Here is a 24,934-nt window from a genome sequence, read left to right on the forward strand (position 1 = left end):
GTGTATGTGGATGATATCATTCTCTCTAGTAGTGATTCTGCTGGTATCACCAACTTAAAACGTTATTTAAGTCAGCACTTGCTTAAAACTTGGGTAATGTTCGATATTTTCTTGGGATTGAGGCGGCTTGTTCGTTCTGCCACAGGTCTTCTCCCTCTAATGGAAATGTGTTGACCTCCTTTCTGAGACTTTATCTTTTGGGTGCTCAATCGAATGACACTCCTATGGAGTCCTCCATTAAACTTGATGGCAAGCATGGTGACTTATTTCCCGATGTTGGTCGCTATCGTCGCCTTCTTGACAAGCTTATTTATCTCACGGTTATGCGATCGGACATTACTTATGTTGTTAGTGTGGTTGGTTAGTTTATGCATGCTCCCCATAACCGCATTTTGATGATGTGTGTCGTATTTTGCTTTACTTGAAAAGTGCTCCGGGTCGTGACCTCTTATATCATCCATCTTCATCCTTGTCTACCACTGGCCTTAGCGATACTGATTGGGCAGGTAGTCTACAAAGCACGGACACCACTCCAATCGTCATTCTACTTCTTAGTTTGGTGTCATTCTCACCAAGCCATTGGCTCGGCCCTCTTTTCAGCTGTTGTCTACCAAGCTGGGCATGTTTGACCTCCATGCTCCAGCTTGAGGGAAAGTGTTAGAATAGTATAGTTGTCACTATTTTATACTAGTGAGGGTACTCTTGTCATATGGATATATTTTTAGTCTAATATAAATGTGCTACAGTGTAGGGTTAATTAATACCTATTATGTCTAGTTTCCCTTTCCTCTCATCTACTTCTCTAATCTTTCATACTTTACATTTTAACTAGTATCAACAAGAAGCATTTGCCTTTATATTCTTCAGCAAGCAAACCAAGCCCATCATGAGATTTCAGTTCTTCATCAATTAAAAATTATACAGAAGCACGTCCCTCAAATTCATGAACAGCATCTGGAATTTTCTTTCAATTGATAATTCTTATCATGCACAGACTGAAATGGTAAAGCTTAATGCTTGTTGTTAACATGTACCTAACACACATTAGTTCAAAACGCTACCATCTCACCACTGGATCAATTTCCAGGTGCTGAACTTAAATGGACCAAAAGATTGAGGAACCGCAGCAAGAGTTTTACCTGTTGTACAACTGCATCACGGTAGAACCTATATGAGTGGAGTAACATTGCAACTCCATCAACTTGCAAGCAATATATTCTACCATAACTGTGAATTGACAAGAGAATTTGGAATTAAATTTTGGTTGAACTTAACTCTACTCTCAAAAGGAACTCAATGAAAAAAACAAAAACTGAAACCTTACACTGTCACAATATGGACATCAGCAGCAGCTAGGACGGGCTTACTATTTGCCTCAGATTTAGCCATTGCCATCTCAAACCTTGGCAAACGAATAATCCCTGCAGATGAAAGCTAAACAGAAAAAATAAACTGAGTCAAACTAACAGAAGAAACAGGCTTCAGGGCTGTGATAATAGATGAACATACTACTCCAAGAAATTTAATCTTCACCTAAGAAATTCATTATTTAACAAGAAGATGAAAATCTGTTCCAGCAGGAAATTAATAATAGAGATTTTTTTTTCTTTCAGCCACTAATTTTTCAAACCCAGTTGACACATCATGCTCACACCTCAGATAATCCATATGCAATTATAAGTTTAAAAAGAAAAAATTCCAATAAAAATAAAACAGCATACTGTAAGTTTGCATTTACTTTTTAAGAACATTTGGATCTAATAAACAGTTCCGCAATCAAGTTACAGTTTCAAAAGAAGCAAATAGCAATACCTGATATCCAATAAAACTCTTGCATTGCATTCCTGAAGCAAGAAGAACCACTCGACTTTCATGTGTATAGACATACCAGCTAACATTAAATCTCTTTGTCTCAACCAAATGGAGTGATTTCCACTCAGAATCGAGAGAGAACAAATCGAGCCCACTGTAATCAAACACCATTAGTGAAATGGAACTGGACGGGAAAAAAAAAAGGGGGGGGGGGGGGGGGGGGGGGGGGCGGCGCTTCTCACAAAGTTCATGGAACTAAAAGACAGACCAAATCAAACAATTAGACTTTGAAGATAAACTGAAGCAGAGAACAAAATTATTTACTTTGGAGTAGCTGCATTTAATTTCCTTTCAAGTTAAAGAACAAAGCCCATTCTTGGACATGTTGAAAGAGAAATTTGTAATCTTACACAGATGAGATCGATCACACCTGATCACTGAAAATTTGATACCAATTATTTACAAGGATTATGCCAAGAATAAACAAGTGGATAAGTTTTCTAGCTGGCTATATTGATATAGCTTAAATAAGGAAAAGATACTCTACTATAGCCTATAGGGTAGGGTTGAACTTTAAAATATAGGGGCTTTATCCCTAAAAGTAACATCCCCCTCCCCCACCACTCACTTGTCTTTTGAAAGCTAGAAAATTTGAGTGGGGGAAGATAGAGAATTTCTCAAGAAGAATAGAAAGTATAGATCGAGAAAGTAACATTAGCTACACCAACACCGACTCAAGACTGCCTAGAGCTGTCAGAAGAGCTATGCTGATTTAAGGAGGAACATAGAATTTGAAGTTGGTTATCATGTGTTTTTGAAGATTACTCCAATGAAGGGCCAGACTCGTTTTGGGAAGAAAGGAAAATTGACTCCACATTACATAGGGCTGTTTGAGATTTTGGAAAAGATTAGCCCAATGGTTTATTGATTAGCATTACCGCCAGAGATGGAGCAACTTCACAATGTATTTCACATTTCCATGTTATAAGGTTATGCTCGGGATCCTTCCCACGTGATAGAATATGGCCACTTGGTTATTGATGAAGATTTGGAATATGAAAAGCGCCCTATTCAGATCATTAATCGCCAAGTAGAACAATTGAGGAACAAAGCAATACTGATGGTGAAAGTAGAATGCAAGGAGAATTTGGAAGGGATGCTATGGTACTTGGGAAAGAGAGGATGAAATGAGAATGAGATATTAGGATTTGTTTACAACACAAGGTAAGGCAAGTTTGGAGGACCAAACTTCTTAAGGGGGGAAGAATGTAACAACCAACCATTCATGCATAATGCATATCATGTTATTACTGCATTTATCCTTGTATTATATGCTTATGTGAAATAGGACTTATTAGAATTGGAAATGAGAAGAAGTTAGTTTGGAACCTTATGTCTAAGACTTATTTGTTTTGCCCATTGAGTTAGGGGATGACTTTAGACTTGAATTGAAAATCATAGGATGTGCTATTGCACTAATTGAGGAGCTTAAAAATCCTAGTCTAATGCGCTCGTCCATTTCATGGTATATGAATTTTTGCTAAACCGGATTAGTGTTAATTAAGTGTGATTTTCATATACCTCACCCTTTTTGCCTTGCCTAGTTTTTGTCCTTAATACCAATATTTGTTTTAACTCAACAAAACAAAAGAAAGGAAAGGAATTCTGCTGGAGAAAAGAGAAGGAACTAGAAGAGAAAAGGAGAAGAGAAGAGAAAGAGCAAGAACAAGAGAGAAAGAAAAGGGCTTCAAGAATTTCAACCAAAATCATCATTTTTGATCATCCAAGAGGTAAATTTGAATTCTAAATCTTGCAGTAATCCTACCTACTAGTAGAAATTGAGAAGAAACTAAGATTAATTTGACCTAATGAAGAGGAAATGAGAGAAAGAGTAGGAGAAGTATGAAAACCATGAAAGACAAGTTTAATAATCTTGATTCATGCTAAGGTTTTGATATTTTTATCCCTTGAGAAGTTCCACCGCCATATTTTCATGTGATTTCCAAGAAGTTTTATGAGTTACCTTCATGTTTTGAGAATTTAGAAAGAAAGAATTGAGTAAGAACTCATGTTCATGAAATTCTTGATAAAACTTCGATTTTGATCCATAAATTTTGAAACTAAATCATGTTTTGAAGTTATTGATTTGGAAAACAATCATACTTCTATATTTATCATTAAATTCTCATGTTTTAGGTTGAATTTGCATGAGCCCTAGCCTTATAACCAAGAGAGAACACTTCGAACATGAAGAAAATTCGAACAGGGCTGATTTGCCTAGTTCTGCACGTGTAGCTGAGAGCCCCGTAGGCTAGGTCCCAACTCACCAATTCAATTCTGAAATAAGCACATGCCCGGCCTGTCCCGCACGTGCGGTTTGAGCCCCGCACATGCGCAAAATACTTTGTTTTGTGTTTTATGACCCTTTCTCACATTGGACACTCCTTGTATTTGTTTGACACTCATTTATGACTTGAATTAGATTTAGAATAATGCTCGACACTTGAGAGAAGTTCAGGAAAACACCTAGCCAAGCTTAGACACTCGGATTACTATGTTTATGCATATTAAGTTAGATATTTCAATGCTTTGTTCTTGTTTTATGTAGGTCAAGCTTCGGAAGAGAATACCTAGTGTTCAAGGAGCCGTTTGTGAGTAATAGTGTAGTAAAGTTATGTTTGTTAAAACTATGATTCGAAATGCAAACCTATGATATGTTTAAGAAAGCTATAATATTGTTTTGTTATGAATGAGCATCCTATATTTTTGCATCATGTATTAAGATGACATCTTGGATCTTGTTTGTTATTGGGAATCATGCCAATAACCTCTAGCTAACTGAGCTCCTCTTGTCACCTGATGTGGACTCCTGATTCGAAACCCATAGAATGTTCATCGCTATGTATATGCTTGCAAGTTGAGCTTGTTTTGGCTTGATAAAATTATATTATGTTGGAAACATGATCTTTTGCTTGGTTTTGTTAAAAATCATCGATGTTCATTCATTTACTACTTTACTATATTACTGTTCCCTAGGCTTTGGCTCACCCTTCTCCCCTATATGTATGTAGATGATGATGAAGAATAGGTTCAAGACGAGAGGTCAAGTTAGATGCCTTTTTCTTTTGTTTTGTACTTTTGAGAGACACGGTTTAGAGACGATAGCCTTGTATATATGTTTTGGTTTTTGTTTAGAGTATGTTTGTAAATGTTGTACTTCTCCTTTAGTTGTTCGGACTTGTAATTGTCAAGATAAATAAAATAAGAAGCTTGCTTGTTTTGTTTTCATACAACTTATGCACATGCTCTGAATGGACTCTTGATAATTGATAGACAAATGTTTCCGCATAAGCCCCAATGTTTTTAGTCCAGTCTTGTCTTGTCGTCTGCTAGGCCTTCGGTAGTTAGGCACTACTAGCCGGTCACAACTGCTATTCTGTTTGGGGCGGGATGGGGTCATGACAGGTTCCATGTAATAACTCCTTAAATACTGCATAATTAACTGGAATGGAAAATTATCAATAAGCAAAGCAATTGTATTATTCCTTAACAAGGTTGCTTCCACTAATAGATAAATACTTTTTGTTAAATGATGAACATAGGATCTTTACATAACACAAAATTCGTCAATGGCAATAGGGTTCACTAAAACAGTCCTTTAACCATGATTTTTCTATTTATAAGATCCAAAAGGTTCATCAATCTCGCTGAAATATTATTTTACTGTTTTTCCCCTAATGAATTGAAAAGTCAGAGGTGTTGTCTTGGTCCACATTAGGTTTGGCAAAGCGACATAACCATGATACATCACTTGACAGAGAGTATTTATTGCATCTTACCATAAATTTATATTTCCAGAATGTGGCTCAAGGCTAGATGAAGCATTAACAAATGATTTTGTTTAAAAAAACACCAATCTTACATGAGGTACATTCTTGTACTCTTTTATCCCACAAACTATGATGGAGACTCTCTTGCTCAAGCAGAACATACAAGCACCCATTATACAAAAGAGTCAGCTTCATACACACGGTTAGAGAAGTCCAAATTGTTTTTAAATTAATAACTGCATCATAGTTTATAGTGTCAGAGAAACAAGGGGAGAGAGGGACTATTTTTTGCCCATGTAAAGGTCAATAGAAGATAGCCATATTCAAAAGCCACTTTCCTAGCTACACAACTTGGAAGAGTCCATTTAACATAATAGATAATGCTACAATGTCAAAAATGTGAAGTTTAATTAATATTTCATTCTTCTTTGTGTATTGTAGGCCCATGGGGAATTATGGTAAGCATATTTATCCCCTTATGGAGGGCATGACCCACTTATGTAAGTAAGCATATGGACAAGGGGATATGGGATCCCATGCATGTCCTTAACAAGTAGAATATTGAAGAAGGCATGTTTTGCATGCTCACCAAGCACAAGAAGGTTGCCGTGAGCATCATTCCATTATGGTTGTAATGACCAGGGAAAATTTGAACTTCCAATTAATTTAATGCAACTCCAATTAAGTTTAATTAATTATATTTATATATATATATATATATTTGGTCAAAATTCTAGCTAGGTAGTTAGATTTGTTAGTAAAGTTAGTGTACATAAGTGTACCACTTAAAGGAGTTGCTGCTGGTCCATCAGCTCGAATCTCTAACCTTTCCTCACTGCACCCTAAGGTGAAGCTACACACCAACTTGCCACAAGGGCCTTGGCTAATTAATTATAATTAAACCCACAAGTTTCCTTATTCATTTAAGTTTAGACTTTTGTCAGTTATCTTTTGTGCATCTGGTCACCTCGATTTGCATGCACCAATTCTCCAGCCAACCCGACACCCGAGGGACAAACCCTCTAAGCCTAGTAGAATGTGTTAGTATAATCATAGGGTCAACCTTGTTAAATTAGAATTACTTTTCTTATTGTGAAAGGCAGTGCAACGACTGCCTCGTTTTGCATGCACTCGATCCCAACTGGCATGAGATCCGAAAAATGGACATCGGGCCCAATATTAGACGTTTGAATGTTAATAAAGTGTTACTGGTTAATTTGAATTGGGAATCCCAATGCTTTCGTGCACACATGGGTCTGATCCAATTTGAGATTCAATAGACGGACTCCGAGCCCAAAAATTATTATTTTTGTGTTAACTAAGTGTATTTTATTTATTTTATTTGACCTGCAAACTTCAAAAAATTCTAGTACAAAAAATATATATTTTCTGTATTAATATTGCATAGATTTGAGCAAGGAATTTGGGGGGGAAGCCCAGAACCCTTAAAGAAAGCAATATATATAATTTTTAGAGTCCAAGAGGAGCTCCAACATCAGCCCACTCTCTCTTTCTTTATGGTCAACTTCCCTTTTTTGAGGGATGCACTTTTCTTGTACTTCCTTAATCATTCTTACACAATCATCGAACAAGATAGGTTCATCTATAACACCCCAAATTAATACCACATGTCATAATCGTATTCATAATCATATTTGAATGCTTTAAGTCGAACCAGCCACCTCGTTATGAAATGCCCAAGTTGGAGCTTAGAAATAGTATAATTAAGAAGCCTTATGCATAAGAACTTCTTTAATGACCTGTCCTTGTTCAATTGCCTTGCATTATGCATTTGGTAGTCTTGCTATGAATTGCTTAGATGAAAACTTAGGAAATGCATACTCTAGTTAGAAGGCTATTAGAGATAAACATCCTTAAGTTGTGTTAAAAGAGTTAGGGAATGATTTTTTTAACTCGAATTTGAGATGCCACGAGATGTCCTAACCAAGGTGCCCAATGACTTTAGTCTAATGTGAAGGATGTTTCTATATATTGTACCAAACCTTAACCAAGATTAGTGCTAATTAAGTCGGATTTACTAAACCTAATCAAGATTGAGTTAATGAAGACTAGAGACTAACCTTGATTAATTAGAACTAAACTTGATTAACTAACCTAATGGGCAAAGATTAGGAAGCAAGCAAGTGAAGCACACAAAGAGGTGAAGCATACACCTCAAATTACACCTACTAGAGAAGATGATGATCAACCAATGAAATACACTTGTCTCTCCCTAACATAAGACACAAAATATGAGAGAAGAAAGAATATCTGCCAAAGCAAGAGGAGAAGAAGAGAAGGAAGAAAAGAGGAAAGGGAAGGAAGGCTCAAATTCTTGACATAGGAATCAATTCTAGACAACAAAAAGATAAGATTTCTTTGAATATTTCATGGTAATACTTTCATAACTAATAAAATCTAAGCTAGGATTCATCTTGAATAGAAATTGAATGGAAGAAGTGGGAAAAGATAAAAGGAACCGAAGTTAGGAAGGAATTGGTGAGGTTTTCATGTTTTTGAGAGATTAAATCTAGAGTTTGGCAAAGATATTGAAGTCCATAAGTTTCATATGATTTTTGAGGGTTTTGGAGTGAGAAATTTATTGTATACATGCCGTAAAACAAAAGGGGTTTGGTTTTTCACAAAATAGAAACAAGTGGGCAAGACTGCGCAAAACTAAACGTGCAGTAGGAGTTTGCCACACATGCGGCCGCACATGCCACTCTAGACCTCACACATGGGACCCAATGCCCTAACGGGCATGTACCAATCTGCACGTGTGGCATTGACTGGATGGCTCTATTTCACTTCTTTTTTGTTATCTCAATGTATCGGGCGCCTCCATTTGAGCACTCAGAATATCAAATGAACTTAAAGAAGGCTTAGAAATGAACCTAAAGATCGTGAAGTAAGGAAGGAAAATCGAATTAGGAATGAAACACTTGGATTAGGCTCAAGTAATTTAGTCTTGCATTGGCTTAAGTTGTATCTCAATGAGGATTGTATTTGTACTCGTGTAGGTTGAATCTTTGAAGATTATCCCATTCTTTAGAGCTATTAGTGAGTAGTATTATTTCAAAGTTATGTTTAAACTCTTGTTTTGAAAATCAAATTATGTTGTGTTTTGTATACCTCGAAATGCATTTTTTTTTTTTTTTTCCGAATAAAACCTTGAAATGCTTTGTTATGAATAAATATCCTATATTCTTGTACCAAATGTATAAAGATGGCATCCTCAGATTGATTTTAGCTACTAGGGGACCCTAAGCGTGCTAGTAGCGTGGTAATAGAGATCTTACTTGCCACCTAGGGGTGGGTATGTCTAATCGGTTCTCGGCCGATTAGTTCCCTTATTTTTTCTTGTCTTGTTTGCTCTGTTGGATGTACATTATCATGCTTTGAAAAGTTAAAGCTCTTGATAAGACATGATTTGCTTTGATTAAAGCTCTCGATAAAATATGACTTTGGCTTGCTTAAAACTCTTCATAAAATATAAATTTTTTATTAAAGCTCTTGAAAATATATGTTTTTGAATTGTATAAAACTCTAGTCAACAAGTTAATGTTTTGAAAAAGCTATTGACGTCTTACCATTTTGTCATAATTCACTGGACTTTGGCTCACCCGCCCTCCCGTACATGTATTTAGGTGAAGAAGACGTGACATGGAGGATTTTGCTTGTTGAAGTTTATGTGTATATGTTAGTGAACCAGAAGTCATGTTTAGAGAGGTTGTACATAGCTTTGGAAGAAATATCCTTTATGAGCAGTTGTATCCATAGAAAAAGAATTAAGTATGTAATCAAGAATGTTGCATGTTTCATTATATATTTATGCACTTGCTCTGAATGGGTGGTTTTTTTTTTTTGTTTTTTTTTTTTTTTTGGGGGGGGGAATGGATGTTTCGATTGGACTAAATCATAGAAAAAAATGGCTTCTGCTACTTGAAACTAAGTTTTCCCCAATTGCCACTAGAACACTACGGGCTTGTTTGGTTTGATTTTGGGAAAAAATTCTCTACAAACAAATTTTCAAGAGTAATCAAACCAAACAAATTTTTTCAAAAAAAATCTCAAAATTTTGTTTGGTTATCTACTTTCCAAAATCACTCTCTCTCTCATACACATCAAATCAATCACTTTTTTTAAAACTCTCTCCAAAAAACAATTTTCCAAAACCATTTCTAAAAAAGGATAAACCAAACAAGTTTTCGTACTTTTTATCTCAAAAACTACTCTACAAACACAAACCAAACAAGCCCTACATGTTTTGTCTAGTTAGGCTTTGGTGGTCTATGACCACTGGTTGGTCACCACAATGTCCCATTTGGAGCGAGATGGGGTCGTGGCATCTTAATTGTTGTGCTAAACAAACTTACTTTTGTATGAGTAGGATTATACGTACATAATCTTGTTTAGTTTGAATTGTATGGTTGAGATTGATTTCATAATTCAAGATCAATTTTGGACATTAGATTAGAAAATTAATTAGTGGTTAATGGAGGTTAATACCATAAGTTAATCTTAATGTTAGTCTTCCATCTAGGGTGTGATAGAGAGCATTTTGGCCCCTTATTCACACCAAACCCGTGGTTTGCTCTCTCTCAATCTTTCTTATTTTCTTTCTTCCATTGTTGCTTGATACAAGCTTAAAACCTAAATCTTGATTTCCTATTGTTGCATCTTGTGAAAAATTAGTGAGTTTATGCCTCTAGTTATACACTTGTGAGTTTAAATAGAGAGTTTTTGAGTGAGTTTTGGAAGAAAATTAAAGAACACTTTGAAGATTTGTTGTGTTCTTGAAGCATAAGACTTGCTTTCATTTTTCCAACCATTAACTCTCTCTTTTTTTTTTTTTTTTCTCTTTGTTGTTGATCTTCTCTTCAAGAGGTAGGGGTCCTCTCATGTTTGCATTAGAAGCATGCTTAAGGTTTCTATTTAAAATTAATAGCATGATTTTAAGCATGAAAAGTATGTGTCAGTTTTATATTCATGATTTGTTTTGCATCGATTTCAATCCATGAGATTCATGCCCCATTAATCCATAATTTTGAGTGTGGTAAGTTAAATTTCCATCCATGCTTATCTATAAAGCACGGACACTTCAAAAAGGGAAACGTATCCGTATAGCATACCAATGCTCATGGATACGTATCTGATACTTAATTTTGAAGTATCGGATACTCCAAGTCACGTATTACTCCTAAATTCCTAATACTTTATTTAGTTCTTTGATAAGAAGAACATATAATTAACGTAATAATGAAACTTTTCGCAGGAATATTTCAAAAAATTATTAACTAATACTAATATTATCAACTAATCATACTGTTCTATTATTAAAATTTATCCAATTGATGTATCCTTATTTTTTCGTGCATGTCCCCTGTAACTACATAAAAAGTAAGGATTAACAAAAGAATATAACAATAGTAATACAATATTTTTACCAGTGCCAAAAGGAAAAGCACAACGACAAGTTGTGGATTGTTCTATTATTGTAATACAAACATATTAGATTTGATATTGAAATGAAATATTTGGAACACCTATTGACAATTTAAAAAGTAAAGAAGCTACTGCCTTAAATTAATACTTATTTCTTAAAGGTAGTGTTTTGCATTATAAAATTACAATGTGGTCTCTCAACAATCTATGTAGAACTCAATGCTAACAATTTTTTTACAAACGTATCCCAGATGTACCCGTATCCAATTTTTTTAGATTGTCATATCGCCGTATCCATATCCGTATCTTGTATCTGTATCCATGCTTCCTAGATGCTTATTAACCCATTATTCAGCTACAGTTAAGATATCACTATGAAACCCTTGAAAGTGTTACTGTTGCATGATTTCGTAAGTTTTGGGTAAAATGTTGTTGTACCTTGTTTGAAATCTAGAAAGTAATTATTTAATTAATTTTAGGGCTTTCGTGTAAAACCTCAAAAAGTGTAACCTATAGCATATTAGAAGACTAATGTTACAAAGAACATGTGATTGGGACAACTTTGAATTTTTGGTAATTATTTAAAGTGTGAGAAACTGGTAAAAATTAGTTAGATTAAGCATGGGTTGAGTTAACTTAGTTTAAAAGACGGGTTGATTTGAGTTAGTTTTAGTATTTTTGCTATAATTTTTAAACTAGTATTACGAAACTATATGCCTGTTTGGTGCAGCTTAAAAGCTGCTTATTTAAGCTTTCAGCTTAATTTAAGCTATTTTGATGTGTTTGGTTTAGCTTAACAATGCAGCTTATAGCTTTTTGTAAGTCAGAAATCAGCTTATTCTTTGAGTGGGCAGAAGATGCTTAATTTATAAGTCAGAAATCAACTTATGTTCATAGTTATGAGCTATAAGCTGTTAAGGCATAAGCTATAAGTACTTTCCCGCAGCTCTACCAAACAGGGCCTATATGTTTTAATGATTATTTTATGACAAGTTTTTTTAATGACTCACTTGAAAATTTGAATGAATTTGGGGCATTTATTAGTGTAAATTGAAAATTTGGGTCATTCTGGACAAGCTGATCTTTTTACACTTGGAATATATTACTATCATTATAGCCATAAGTGTAATTTGAAAAAATTGCTAAAAAAAGCACTTGTTGAGAAAATGGCAAATGTTGGAAAAAAAATTCTAAGTATGGAAAAGATGGGAATCTAACTAAGTATTAAATAATCGGTGTAGGTAACTATACTTTTTTTTTTCAGGCATGCCCTGGTATTATTGATTTTACGAGCTTGGCCTAGATTGTGGTCCAGTATGCTTGAGGGAGATATTGAATCCAACTATCGGCAGATTAGACCCTTGGACACCGCGTAGTTGAGAGGAATAATAGCCTTTGTGAAGAGGGTGTTGTGGATTTTTTGACACGCGGCTCGAAGGGACCCTGGAGCGTGAACAGGGTAGGACCTAATATGTACTTATTTACAGCTTGAACACTGTGTGTTGGCGAGGCCGAGTTTAATGCTTTGTTGGCAAGTTATTGATGCCTTATTGGCAGTTATTGATTTCAGATTATTTCTTTTATTTAATTATACAATGTGAGTCAATTAAATAAAATGAACTTAATGAGATTAAGCAAAAGAATCTAGGAGCCAAGCATGTGCATTGCATTATAAATACTATCACGACACCAGCATGTTTAATAATGCAGACATGAGATTACTATTGGGTGAGTGCAGTGTTATTAAAGGCGTGCCTAGGTGTGCGCCTAGGCCCAAGGCTCATCAACGCATGGTTAGGGTAAGACCTAGTGTGTACTTATTTACGACTTGGACACGCATGTGTTGGCAAGGCCAGGTTTATTGCCCTATTGGCAAGTTATGACACCCTGTTGGCAGTTATTGATTTCAGCTTATTTCTTTTATTTAATTATACAATGTGAGTTAATTAAATAAAATGAACTTAATGAGACTAAGTAAAAGAATATGGGAGCCAGGCATGTGCATTGCATATATATTCTATCACTACACCCGAATGTTTAATAATGAAGATAAGAGAATATTGTCGGGTGAGTGTAGTGTTAGTAAAGGTGCACCTAGGAGTGCGCCTAGGCCCAAGGCTCATCAAGGCACAATCAAACACTTCGGAACATCTCAGGCCAGGCCAAACAAGCCCCATAAAGGCACATGAAGCGTGCGCTTTGGACTTGGGCTCAAGAAGCACAACTTGTGCACTTCTTTTAAAATATTTGTTTATTACAATTACAACCCTTGATTTCACTTAATCTCATTATTTTTTTGTTTACATGTTGCGACAAGGGATTAAACCGTTAAACATACATTGCGACCCAACACTTTTGAGGCCTAAATTTCACTTAATCTCATTATTTTTTTGTTTACATGTTGTGACAAGGGATTAAACCGTTAAACATACATTGCGACCCAACACTTTTGAGGCCTAATTATACAAAGACATTGGTTGGATAGAGCTTTCCCTTCATCCATAATAATAGTTGTCATTATTCTTTCTCTTCATCTCCTCAATATCCATCTCCTTCTTCTCTATACTTATCTTGTAAGACACTTCGGATTTATCGCTATTTTCAAATGTTTATGATTTATGAGTTAGATGATTGTGTTTTTGTGAAACCGTGAATTATTTGTCAATGATAATATATTGGTATTTGTTGGTATTTATATTTTAAAATATGTAATATTACATTTTATTTATGTTAAGCCTTGAATTATTTGCTTATATTAAATTATCTATTTTTTATCGTCAACATAAGACTCACTTCGATGAAGCCCACACCTTGCCTAGGCCCTAGGAACCTTGGTGCTTCAGTGCGCCTATCACCTTTAATAACACTGGGTGAGTGTCATTACTCACCACCCTGCATTGTGCAGGTACTAATGAACGTCCCCGCCTGTTAGAGCGACAGGACAGTTTATTTTGTTAAATTTAGACCCAAGGTTAATTAGGTGCCTTTATACCTTTTTGTCAAATTATTTATATTAATTAATCTTGGATTTGTAACTTAAACATTTCCTCTATTATATTATGTTACATTTCATTTCATGGGAATGCATGCCAGTGTGATTGATTCATGAAATTGAGTGTTTCACATGCTTTTCAAAAATATTTTACCATTATTTCTTAATGAATTGGGCACATTTCCCACAAGTCAATTAAATCCCAAAAACACTTTCTATGACAAATTCGAAGAAAGATTAATAAAGAAAAAACGGACACATTTTCTAATGTTATTCAATCATAGGCATTTGGACACATTTTATGAGGTAAACCAAAAGTTAGAGAATTAATTAAAAATTAACTTAAGAAAAAATGATTTTGAGAATGAACCAAGTAAGAAAATGAGTTTTCTGTTGAAAACATCACGCTTAGGTTAATTAATTTCCGAATAATTAATCTTTGAAAAATTGGGATGTGACAATCTCAACTCACTTGACTCCATGTGGAGGCCTTTCTCTTCTCAAAGACTGGTCAAAGAAAAGAAACCTCAAAGGAGTGAGCCAAGCAGCGTTGATGATACCCTCAACTTTAGCCACCAATCCACAAGTCCCTGGTGATCCCGTGAGTACATCATGTGTACATTCAAGGCGCCCTCATGTTGCAACACCAATTGTAGGAGGGTCCTCCAAACCTAGGCTAACAATACAACATCAAAGTGCAAGTCTAAAGAACTCTAGAGATGCCTAAGGTTTGGGAATGAAGAATTCCAGTTGACCAAGCTGACGTGGGGAGCCAAGCTAGGTCATATCTGGCCATGCTACTTCCTGGAGATAACCATTGGAGAATGAGGCATAGAGCGGAACATGCCTTGGTGGAGAATTACTTAGTTGAGTTGAGGGGTACTGACTACCAAGCAAGGTGGGTGTGGTCAAGCGGAGAATAATTGGTCCATCCTACTAATTCTTTGGGCATGCCTGGAAGATACCTTAAGATGTCTTATTATCTTTCAAAGCAGATGTACAACTGAAAGGTGATGTAGACTCGTTCCTTGGCCCCATGGATCAAGACCAGGACACCAAGTGCACCAGGCTAACCATCATTAGTGGTTTATATGCCCTCGCTTAGGTTAGGCTTAGACCCCATTATTCATGCTATGGAGATGACTTGGCACCATGATGGCTCACCACTTTAGAGATCCATTTGTCAATGTAGTTGATAGTGTAGCACTGATGAGGCCAAACACATGGCAACTAGATACCCACACTCTGTAATTTCACTATACAGAATCAGAACTATGGGAGGCAAATCAGCCTCTACAAAATGGAGGGTCCTTCCAGATAATAGAACCGTGCTAATTGCAAACACCAAGAAGCAAAAAAGCAACACTAGGAACATGACAAGGAAACCACTTAGACACATGGTTAAACCATTGAGCAGTAGAAAGAACCACATGTAAAGAAACCATATCTACTGGATGTAACAATTCTAATCACATTGACAATGTAATATAGATTCAAAAAATCACATCCAAAGTAAAGTAGAAAGGAAATTTCTTCAACCACATACCTGGTCTTTACAAATACCACATCACAGGTAGGACAATCAGTCCAAAAAAATCCCAGTATACTCTCTGACTCTGACTTGCACATCTGACTAAAAGTGGTCCCAGTTTCCCTATTCCAAAACTGAATCTCATGGTTTGATCGTTGAATAGCCAAAACTTTTGCATCTAAAGAATATCGAATTGATATAATCGGCCCTTCGTTTACTGGAAACGATGTGGAAGCAACAAGAGGAGCAAAGGGGGAAGTTTTCCATGTAAAGACCTAGAAAACAAAAGAATGCAATGTTGTTCAAATAGGAATACAGAAAACTAAATATATCACTTTAAAAATAAAAATAAAAATGTATCGTCTACTGCAAAAATAGACATTGGACACCAAAAGTCACTTAACATTATTATTTTCTTATTTACCATGTACCTGATCAGATGTTGGTGAGACTAGTAATTTATTTCCATCATCATAAAATAAACCTCTTGCTCCAGGAATGCTACATCTTAAAGGTGGATATTGAATATAAACATGTGACAGAGCACCAGATCCACTAAAACCAGTACTAAACTGGGAACTTGATGCTTTACGAAACATGTTTCGTAGTTCCTTTCCTTTCAAACTTGAAACAGGAATTGGCAGGGTAAAAGAACCATTATAGCATACAAGTCCCAAGGAAGCTTATAAAGCAACAATCACGCTGAAAAAAGAAAAGAATTTGACCAGAAAAAGAAAAAGGGCATCAGTCAAAAGCAGCAAATATGTGAGAGTTAAAAAGGATCTCGTTCCCAATAAATAATGGTAGATTCTTCTTCAACTGATATGTGCAAACCTTTTTTTTTGTGTGCTCCACCTACTATAATCTCTGAGATCCACTGATGGTGCTTGCTGTATCAATATAAACCTTACCGACAAAGACCACAAACTTAAAACTTTCTTCTGAGCTATAAAGCAAAAAGAAAGAAAAAAATGTATTAATTCAAGTACATATAAATTAATGCATGCATAAAATAGAATAGCAAAACATTATTTTTCCTTGGCACTCTATCATGCCACCCGTTAGTGTATGATACCGTGTTCTGCATGCAATTCCTTAATGCGAGGAATTCTTTCAAACACATGTCCTGTTCAACTTGTGGAACCTTTTCTGCTACACATCTCCCATATTCTTTTGCCTGCAGAGATATAACTATCATTACAATAATGAGGTACTACCGTACTAAGCAGTTCTTTAACAACAACTCCAGGTAAATATCTTTGGTGAGGAGTAAAAGCACAGACAAGCCAAGTAAAACTAATAATAATAATAATAATAATAATAATAATAATAATAATAATAACTTAAAATCACCCTGGTCAAAAAGTAACTTCATTTTCGATAATTCTATTCCAAATTCTCTTCTCCACTATCCTTTCAATGCCATACATACAGTCAGGCATTCATTTATCATAGTATGATGTCTCTATTCCAACAAAGAGAGTGTCCTAAGAGCTTACACGGTACATTCTCTCCCAGGTTCTATGTTTCTTCCTGTATTGCACTTAATTATGTCTAATGGTAAAACATAAGCAATCTACAATGAGTAAAATACAGAAATAAGAAGAAAAAAAAATTACTATTGGATGAAATTCATTATGATTCAATAGCTCAACTCAAGTGCTCAAATCCTTTCTGATTCCATTGGTAAATCATCTTATATAAAATGAGTCTGAAAATTAATAGCTTATGACTGTTAAAAAACTTCGAATACTCAAGTCACTCTAATGAACTTAAAAGAGAGATAACATCATCAACACTGTTAAATATTAAATCTTTCCATGCGTTAAACAAAAAAATTATAGATAGTCAATCCAAAGCCAAATTTATAACTTTGTTTAGATGTTCTCGTGTTACTTTTTATATCTGTAGTGAGTGAATATACCACTAATGGGTCAAGTTTAGCATTTGTTCCACACCCATAACACATGCACCTATTAGGGGTGCTCCCAAATCGGGTTGGATGGGTGGCCTCCCATCCACCATCCGTCCGAAATTAGGTGGATTAAGAAAATCAATCCGCATCCGTCCGCTTAGTTAGCGGATGCAGATTGAGCAGGCCGTACAGATTAGCGGATCAATGTGGTGTTTGGACTCTACTGTTTTAGGCCTTTTTTGGAACTATTTTAGAATAATTTTTTTTACTATTTTGGACCTTGTTTGAGTCCAAAATTATTTATTCTTCAATTTTTACTTTAAATACAAAGGTTCAATTTTCATATTTCACAAATAGCTAATATTATTACTAAATCAAAGGGCTTTTTCTTAACATCCAAAGAATAAAAGCACAACATCGTTTTCCTTTCTTCTTCTTCTTTTTTTTTTTTTTTTTTTTTGGGGAGGGCGGGGGGGGGGGGGGGGGGAATGTGGGCAGATCTGGTGACCTCCCATCCGCCATTTGTGAACATGAGTGGATTTTGAAAATCTCCAACCACTTCCGTTTGCTCATATTGTTAGAACCACCTAAAAGTGAGTGGGCTGGATCGGGTTTGTTGGTCTTGGTGGGTCAGCCGGGTCCGTGAGTACCCCTAGTGTGCACTACAAGTTTAGCATTCTTTCTATATCCCAACAGCAACCATGCATCCAAATCAGAGGAAAAGGAAAAGAAATCCTGGACTACTTAAGCTCTCGCTCACCTTTCCATCTTCAAGCATATTGGTGAAGCATAAAATAAGTGTGTTATCAAAGAATAAAAAATGTTTAAGGCCTAAAAAGGGTCATGTCAGGAACATTGCTGCCAGAAAACAAACCTGGGCCGCACAATTCACTAAAATGCGCCTGAGCACGGAAGTAGTGTTTTTCTCATTCATACTCACATATCTGAGAATAAAGAGGCCAATAGAGTATATAAAAATTATTATTAATTCAGTGTATTATTAATAATCAACAAAAATAACAATCCTAATGATAATGTGTATCAAGGTTTCATGCTTGATCAAATGGCACTGAAATTTGATTGAAACAACGTTTCAGTACCTTGTACAGAATGTATGGGTCATGTTAGAATAAGCAAGTACCCATATTAAAAATTTTATATTCAAAAACATGTCCATTAATTCAAAAGCATCAATGCTACACAAGTTTCAAATGGACAATTAGAGGACATCAAAGACATGTTGATGTAGAACACCTTAAAAAAGAAAGAGGAGGAAGAGGAAGAAAAGGGCCACAATCTAATACTCAGTATTTCATTCAATCAAAGCTAAATAATATGATGTAAACTCTATTGTTTATAAGTCAAGAAACCTAAACAAACTAGGAAACTAAATCCTAATAGAATAGGAAAACAAGTATTATTAAAATCCAAACCAAACTAAAACTCTAATTAAACAATAATTAAAAATAAAATACTGAAATAAAGTTGACAATAAATATTAAAGATAGAATTATTAAATATCCACGGTGCACACACATTCCACATCACCTATGAAGCACAGACACATCCCTGAGGCCTGCGTACGAGTGTCGGACACGCGTCGGACACACTGTGGACCCATGTCCGACGCTCTCCCTTATGTGTCCCCTTTTTTTTTGGAATTCTTCCTGTCGGACATGCAGTGGACACGCGATGACAAGTTTCAGACACGCAGGTGGATCGAAGAAACCCTAGACCTATTGGAGAGGAGAAAGAGAGAAGAGCCAGAGACAGATCGAGAGGAGCTTGAGGGAGATAGATCGAGGAAAGAGACAGACAGATCGAGGAAAGAGAGAACAAACCCTAACCTGTTTCGACTTGGTCTTCTCTGTTCTTCTTCTCCTCTTTATCTTCTTCTCTGTTCTTCTGTCTTCTTTTTCTCTTCTCTTCTGATTTCGTTTATTCTATCTTTCACCTCCATTTTCTGTCTCTTATGTCTCCCTCCTCCCTTTTCTGTCTCCCTTTCCTTTTTTTTCTGCTCTCCTTTTATTTTTCCCCTCGATGTGTCTCTTTTCCTTCCTTTATTTTCTTTTGTTTTATTATTTATATCCATGTTTTTATTAAAATTTATACAACAAATTATTTTTATTTGAAAAAAATCAATTTTTATTAAAAAAAATTTAGGTAATGTGTTTATTAATTTTATTATTATTGTAATTTTATAGGAACCGATGATTTTTTTAAAAAAATTTTAGATATATAATAAATAAATAAAATTATATATATTAAACGTGTCCCAGAGTGTCGTGTCCTTCATTTTTTGAAAATTTGCATGTCCGCATGTCCGTGTCGTATCATGTGTCCGTGCCGTATCATGTGTCCGTGCATCATAGCTCATCACTCTCCCAGGCTAAGAAAAAGAACTCGACCTCGAGTTCCCGTTTAAGTATTGAACTCGTCCATGCTAGACAATCAAATACTTCGAATATGCAATTTGCTTTATTTTCTTCCCACACCATCTACTTCTAGTGTCCAAGGGGTTGACAGGATCCACTAAAGTGAGATTGAATGCATGAAGAAATTTATCAACACTACCAAAATCTATCTTTCTTCTTGTGATGAAATAATCAGGTGGGGGCGTCAATAAGATCCAACACTTTTGTTGCATCCAAACGTACAAGCTTTTTTGTTTTTTAGTAGCAGCCCTTTTTTGGCAGAACCGCTTCCTGCAGGAAATTTTCTTGCACGTGTGCATTATGGATTTTTTATAATGTTGTCTTTAATATTTATTGCCTAATTTATTTAACTAGTTTATTTTTAATTAGAGTTATAGTTTGGTTAGGATTTTAATAATATTTGTTTTCCTATTCTATTAGGATTCAGTTTCCTAGTTTGCTTAGGTTTCTTGACTTATAAGTATTAGGGTTTAAATTGTATTATTTAGCTAGGAAGAGGTGCACGCCATGTGCACCCTACGACAAAAAATATGTTATTTTATCACAAAATTTCATAATATCAACCACAAAATACGTAACCTTGCCACAAATTGGCGTAATAAAAAATGTTGTAACCAAGCCACAAATTTTTTGCAACATCAATCACAAAATTTTGGACATTTTGTTAAGCCAATTTGTGGCGAGGTTTCGCATTTTGTGGTTGATGTTATGAATTTTTGTGGTAGGGTGCATATGGTATGCACCCCACACCATAGCATTTCCCTATTTAGCTTTGATTTAATGAAATACTAAGTATTAGGTTGTGGCCGTTTGTGTTAGGGTTATGGCCCACTTCTTCCCTTTTTTCTTCTCTTTCTTTCTTAAGGCATCCTACGTCAATTGGAGTTTTACATCCCATTTGAGAAATTCCCACAACATCTCCCAAAACATGGACCAACAATTTATTCAAAATTGCTTGCATTTGACGCATCTACTTTGTCTTTTGGTCATACCAAACCATTGTTTACTTATAGCTTCGGCTTAGAGTTGGCCTTGAGAAAAGATATCAAACTTTGAATACAACTCTATCACTATGGTACCAGAAAATGCTAATACCATAGCAAATTACGTATTGGTACGCACGTTCCGAAATATGGTACACTTTTATTCTAAATCGATAAATTTAGTGATTCGAAACGATTCCAAAAAAATTTTCGAATATATTCCTTAAATGTTACCTTAGAAGGGAAAAAAATCAAATATAATGAACTAAAATCTAAGGTGAGTTAAGTTTTGACAAAACAAAAACATCAAAAATGAAAAAAGAAAAAGAAATACATTTTATTGGATGCTTAATAATCAAAAGAAAATTACTTTAAAAGTACCTTAAATTCTTAAGTGTAATATATACAAATCTACCCCTATCGTACCACATTTTAGTGCATGTGACGTACCACATTCCCGTTCCCGTTTCACTTACCGGACCAATCCACGTTCCAGGTAACATAGGGTCATCATGAAGATGAAGGAGCAAATTTGTAAGAGATTTTTTTTATTTTTGCTGGAGCTAGATAGCAGGTTTAGGTGTAGGTAGTAGCTAGATTAAGTGTAAGAGTTGGGTTATAGCGAGTTGGGTTTAAAGGACCTGTGTTTATGTGATGGGTTAATGAGAATTATGGACTGCTATAATGGTAAGTGGGCCAAATCGGATTGGGGCTAGGAATTTTGTGGCTGGGTTTGCTTGGTTATGTGTTCGTGGCTCAAGTTTTTGGGTCAGGTTGTTGGGTAGGATATAGAGTTAGGATCCAGGGTTTGATGGCAAAGTGTTGGGCTTGGGTTAAAGGTGGGCTGTGTTTTAGGTAATATGGGCTGGGTTAAAGATTAAGAATTGGAATTCGAACTTTTCTTTAACATTGATAATGTTTGGGATCAATAAATGGGTTACAATTTTGCACTTTTCATACCAGAGAGCATTGTAGTTTAAAGTGGCGTACTTTGTTGAGCTTACTCAAAACTAAATAGCTCTATATTAAGCCCACACATTATGCCGGGTGCCTCAGGAACAACGGTAGATCAATGCAAGGGTGTAAAGCTATCGTGTTATCCTAAATGTGATGAAATATTTCCTGAAATGCGCTAAACAAGTGAGATAGCTTCGTAGAGAATAATTCATATGATTTCAACTGGGAATAACCACATCCAACCACAAACCTTTATCTCAATTTCATTTGAGCTTGAGATATGATGATATACATAGAGGTGTGCGCAGTGCGATTCGATGCAGTTTGAGGCTAAAAGAAAAACTACTTGACGGGTGGTGGATTGGCAAATTTGTCATTGGAAACCAACATTTTTCCATCACAAACTGGTGGAGTGGTTAGCAAATAATGGCAGTTTTGACTTGGCGGTTCAGGCAGATTATAAAAAAAAAAAAAAAAAAAAACTAATTCAAATTAAAAAATTTGAATCAAATATTTTTCAAAAAAAAAAATTTTGATTATAAATTAGCTAAAATGGTCAAAAATAAATAGCTGTCCATTCATCTAACATTTAACATTGACAAACCAGCAAACTAGAAATCCAACGATCCAAACAAATTATGTAATAACAATCCAATAAAGCAACAAATACTAAACTAGCAAAACAAACAGGTCTAAAAAAAAAAAACATAAATTAGGAATGAACAAAGACAGACAGTAAATAAGAAAAATATATATATGAAGAATCAGAAACCAGCAATAACCATCAGTTTATGACATTGAACAAACAAAACTAGCACCCAAAAAAAAAAAACAAAAAAAAAAAAAAAAAACAAAAAACAAAAACAAGAATAAGAAGATGAAATATAAAAAAGAAAGGTTGAAAAAAGGAGTTGAAAGATACCCATAAAATGATTGAATCAAATAAAAGTAGGAGGTTTGCAATCTATACAAAGTCCCATAAAAAACTATACAATACACAAAGATTTAAGAGAGAGAGAGAGAGAGAGAGAGAGAGAGAGAGTGCACCAGCAGCGAGCGGCGGTGCGAATCGGCGAGGCGAGAGGCGGCGATCGGGATCGCGGATGTGGGCCGGCAGCGACTCAGCGAGTGAGGAAGGGGGAGGCGATAGGCGTGATCTGATATGAGAGGGAGCACTAGGCTCAAATGAGAAGTGATTGGGTGTGTGTGAGTTCATGTTTATTAAACGGAAATGTTTTAATTTGTCAGCTCAAACGTGTATATGGGGTCCATCTGGTGTATTATTTTGGTCTTGTGTGTGTGTTTATTTTTTTTTTTTTTTTTGACTTTTGACCTTGCTAGGATTATTTTGGAAAGATGGCTATAATTAATTTTTTGATTAAAAACTGTTTATAAATAATTTTTTCTTTTAGAGATGAAGTGGGTTATAATCTGAAAAGTGAATTATAACCCACTTCCCAAAAAGGGAAGCTTTAATTTTAGAGGAATGTATTATTATTGCCATGAAAATATATCTAGTTGAAATGCATTATTAAAATATATCTAGTTGAAATGCACTAATATATAGGCAGGTGGGTCGCTTGACCGCCTGTTGCCATTTTAAAACTGCCACCCACACAGATATAGCCTGCGATGATCTTCAACCCACTCCGTCTTGCTAGGCTTTAAAATTGCACGGTTCGATATGATTTGGTATAGTTTGAATGATTTTGACAATTTTAACAGTATTTTACACAATCTTAGATGTATACAATGATTTCTTCAAAAAAAAAGTTTCTTAAATTCCGATTGTTTCGAAATAAAATACTTTACACCTAAAGATATTTTTCATGTAAATTAATTTACATAAAAGTTATATTTTTCTTTTTATTTTGGGGTGTTTGATTGCCATTTTAAAACAAAAACTTCCTATTATACTTGTTGGGTAGAATTAAGGGTGTAAAAATGACCCGTCAACCTGAACCAGACCCAGCTGGACCAAGCTCAAGCCCAGCTCGAACTTCCCTTCTAGGGCCTTACATTTTTTTGGTCCGATTGGCCCCAATTTTGACTCCTCTACCCTATCTGCCGGGTTGGCTCAACCCCAAGCCTCGTCCTCAACATTTAAAAATTTCCCACTTCCCGAACAGTCAAAATTTTTAAAAAATGAATCAAACGGTCATTTGACCAATGCCAAACAGTCAAAATAAATTCAAACTAACAAAATTCATTTTTTATATATTTTAACCCCAACTTTTTACTATAAATACACCCCTTGCCATTTCATTTTCCTTCGCAAACAAATCTCTCAATTCTCTCAATTAACTTTCAAGTCTTATTTCTAAGTGGCAATTGCAATTGTACAAGAAGAAATTAATTTTTGTATCGCATTTGTCATTTGATAACATTAATTCTTTGAATTAATATTTACTAGGGATAATTACATTTTACCCCCTGTGATTTGAAGCGCTTTCACATTACCTCCCTGACGTTGATAAATGTACTCATAAGCACACTGTAGTTTTGACTGTAGTGAAAAACTGACGGGACGTAACAAAATTATTGAAAAGACTAGAATACCCTTAGATATTTATATTGCTTACATGTCACAGTCCCTTCGGTTGCTTGATTATGATTTTCAAAGTAAGATAGATATATATATATATATAGAGAGAGAGAGAGAGACACACACACACACACACACACACACACATGGGTTAGGGTTTCAAAGGATTTGCAAATCGAATCAGTAACAGTCGATTGAGACTATAAAGAATCTGCTTTTGGAAATTTTACTCCAGGTAATAATCGACGAACCCTAAATTTATTGAATGTTTGATGTTTTTTGTGACTATTTGTTGATTTGGTTACGATTTTTTTAATTTATTGTATAATTTGTTTGGAAAATGACTTGTTTGATGTTTGATGTTTGCGGATATAAAAAATAATAAAAAAATTAAAAAAAAGTGGGGGGGCTTTATTGGTAGGGATTTCTTTACGATGTATGTTTGTTGGCTTTTTGTTAGCTTTTTGTTAAGGTTGTTGTCTTATTGTT

General features: G+C 35.2%; 1 protein-coding gene across 11 annotated transcripts in view; it reads right to left on the minus strand.

Moving 5' to 3' along the window:
- The window catches only part of LOC114302501 (C18orf8), a 40,822-nt gene extending 17,699 nt beyond the window's left edge, over window positions 1–23,123 (minus strand). For 2 of the 11 annotated variants that reach the window (XM_082915543.1, XM_028247535.2), the window contains exons 1-9: window positions 22,948–23,114; window positions 18,400–18,469; window positions 16,686–16,787; window positions 16,445–16,551; window positions 16,042–16,312; window positions 15,626–15,885; window positions 1,813–1,966; window positions 1,325–1,434; window positions 1,140–1,227 (exon numbers count right to left, since the gene is read on the minus strand). In XM_082915543.1, the coding sequence (XP_082771669.1) occupies window positions 1,140–1,227; window positions 1,325–1,434; window positions 1,813–1,966; window positions 15,626–15,885; window positions 16,042–16,209 (780 nt within the window). In that variant the 5' untranslated portion in view covers window positions 16,210–16,312; window positions 16,445–16,551; window positions 16,686–16,787; window positions 18,400–18,469; window positions 22,948–23,114. Of the gene's footprint in view, window positions 1–1,139; window positions 1,228–1,324; window positions 1,435–1,812; window positions 1,967–15,625; window positions 15,886–16,041; window positions 16,315–16,444; window positions 16,557–16,685; window positions 16,802–18,399; window positions 18,470–22,947 lie in introns of those variants that run through there. The other 9 variants (XM_082915544.1, XM_028247536.2, XM_028247537.2 and 6 more) reach the window with 8 other exon arrangements.
- Between the last annotated feature and the right edge of the window lie 1,811 nt (window positions 23,124–24,934).

The sequence above is a fragment of the Camellia sinensis genome, chromosome 2 (assembly GCF_055761805.1).
Source record: "Camellia sinensis isolate YWXY chromosome 2, ASM5576180v1, whole genome shotgun sequence".
Lineage (NCBI taxonomy): Eukaryota > Viridiplantae > Streptophyta > Magnoliopsida > Ericales > Theaceae > Camellia > Camellia sinensis.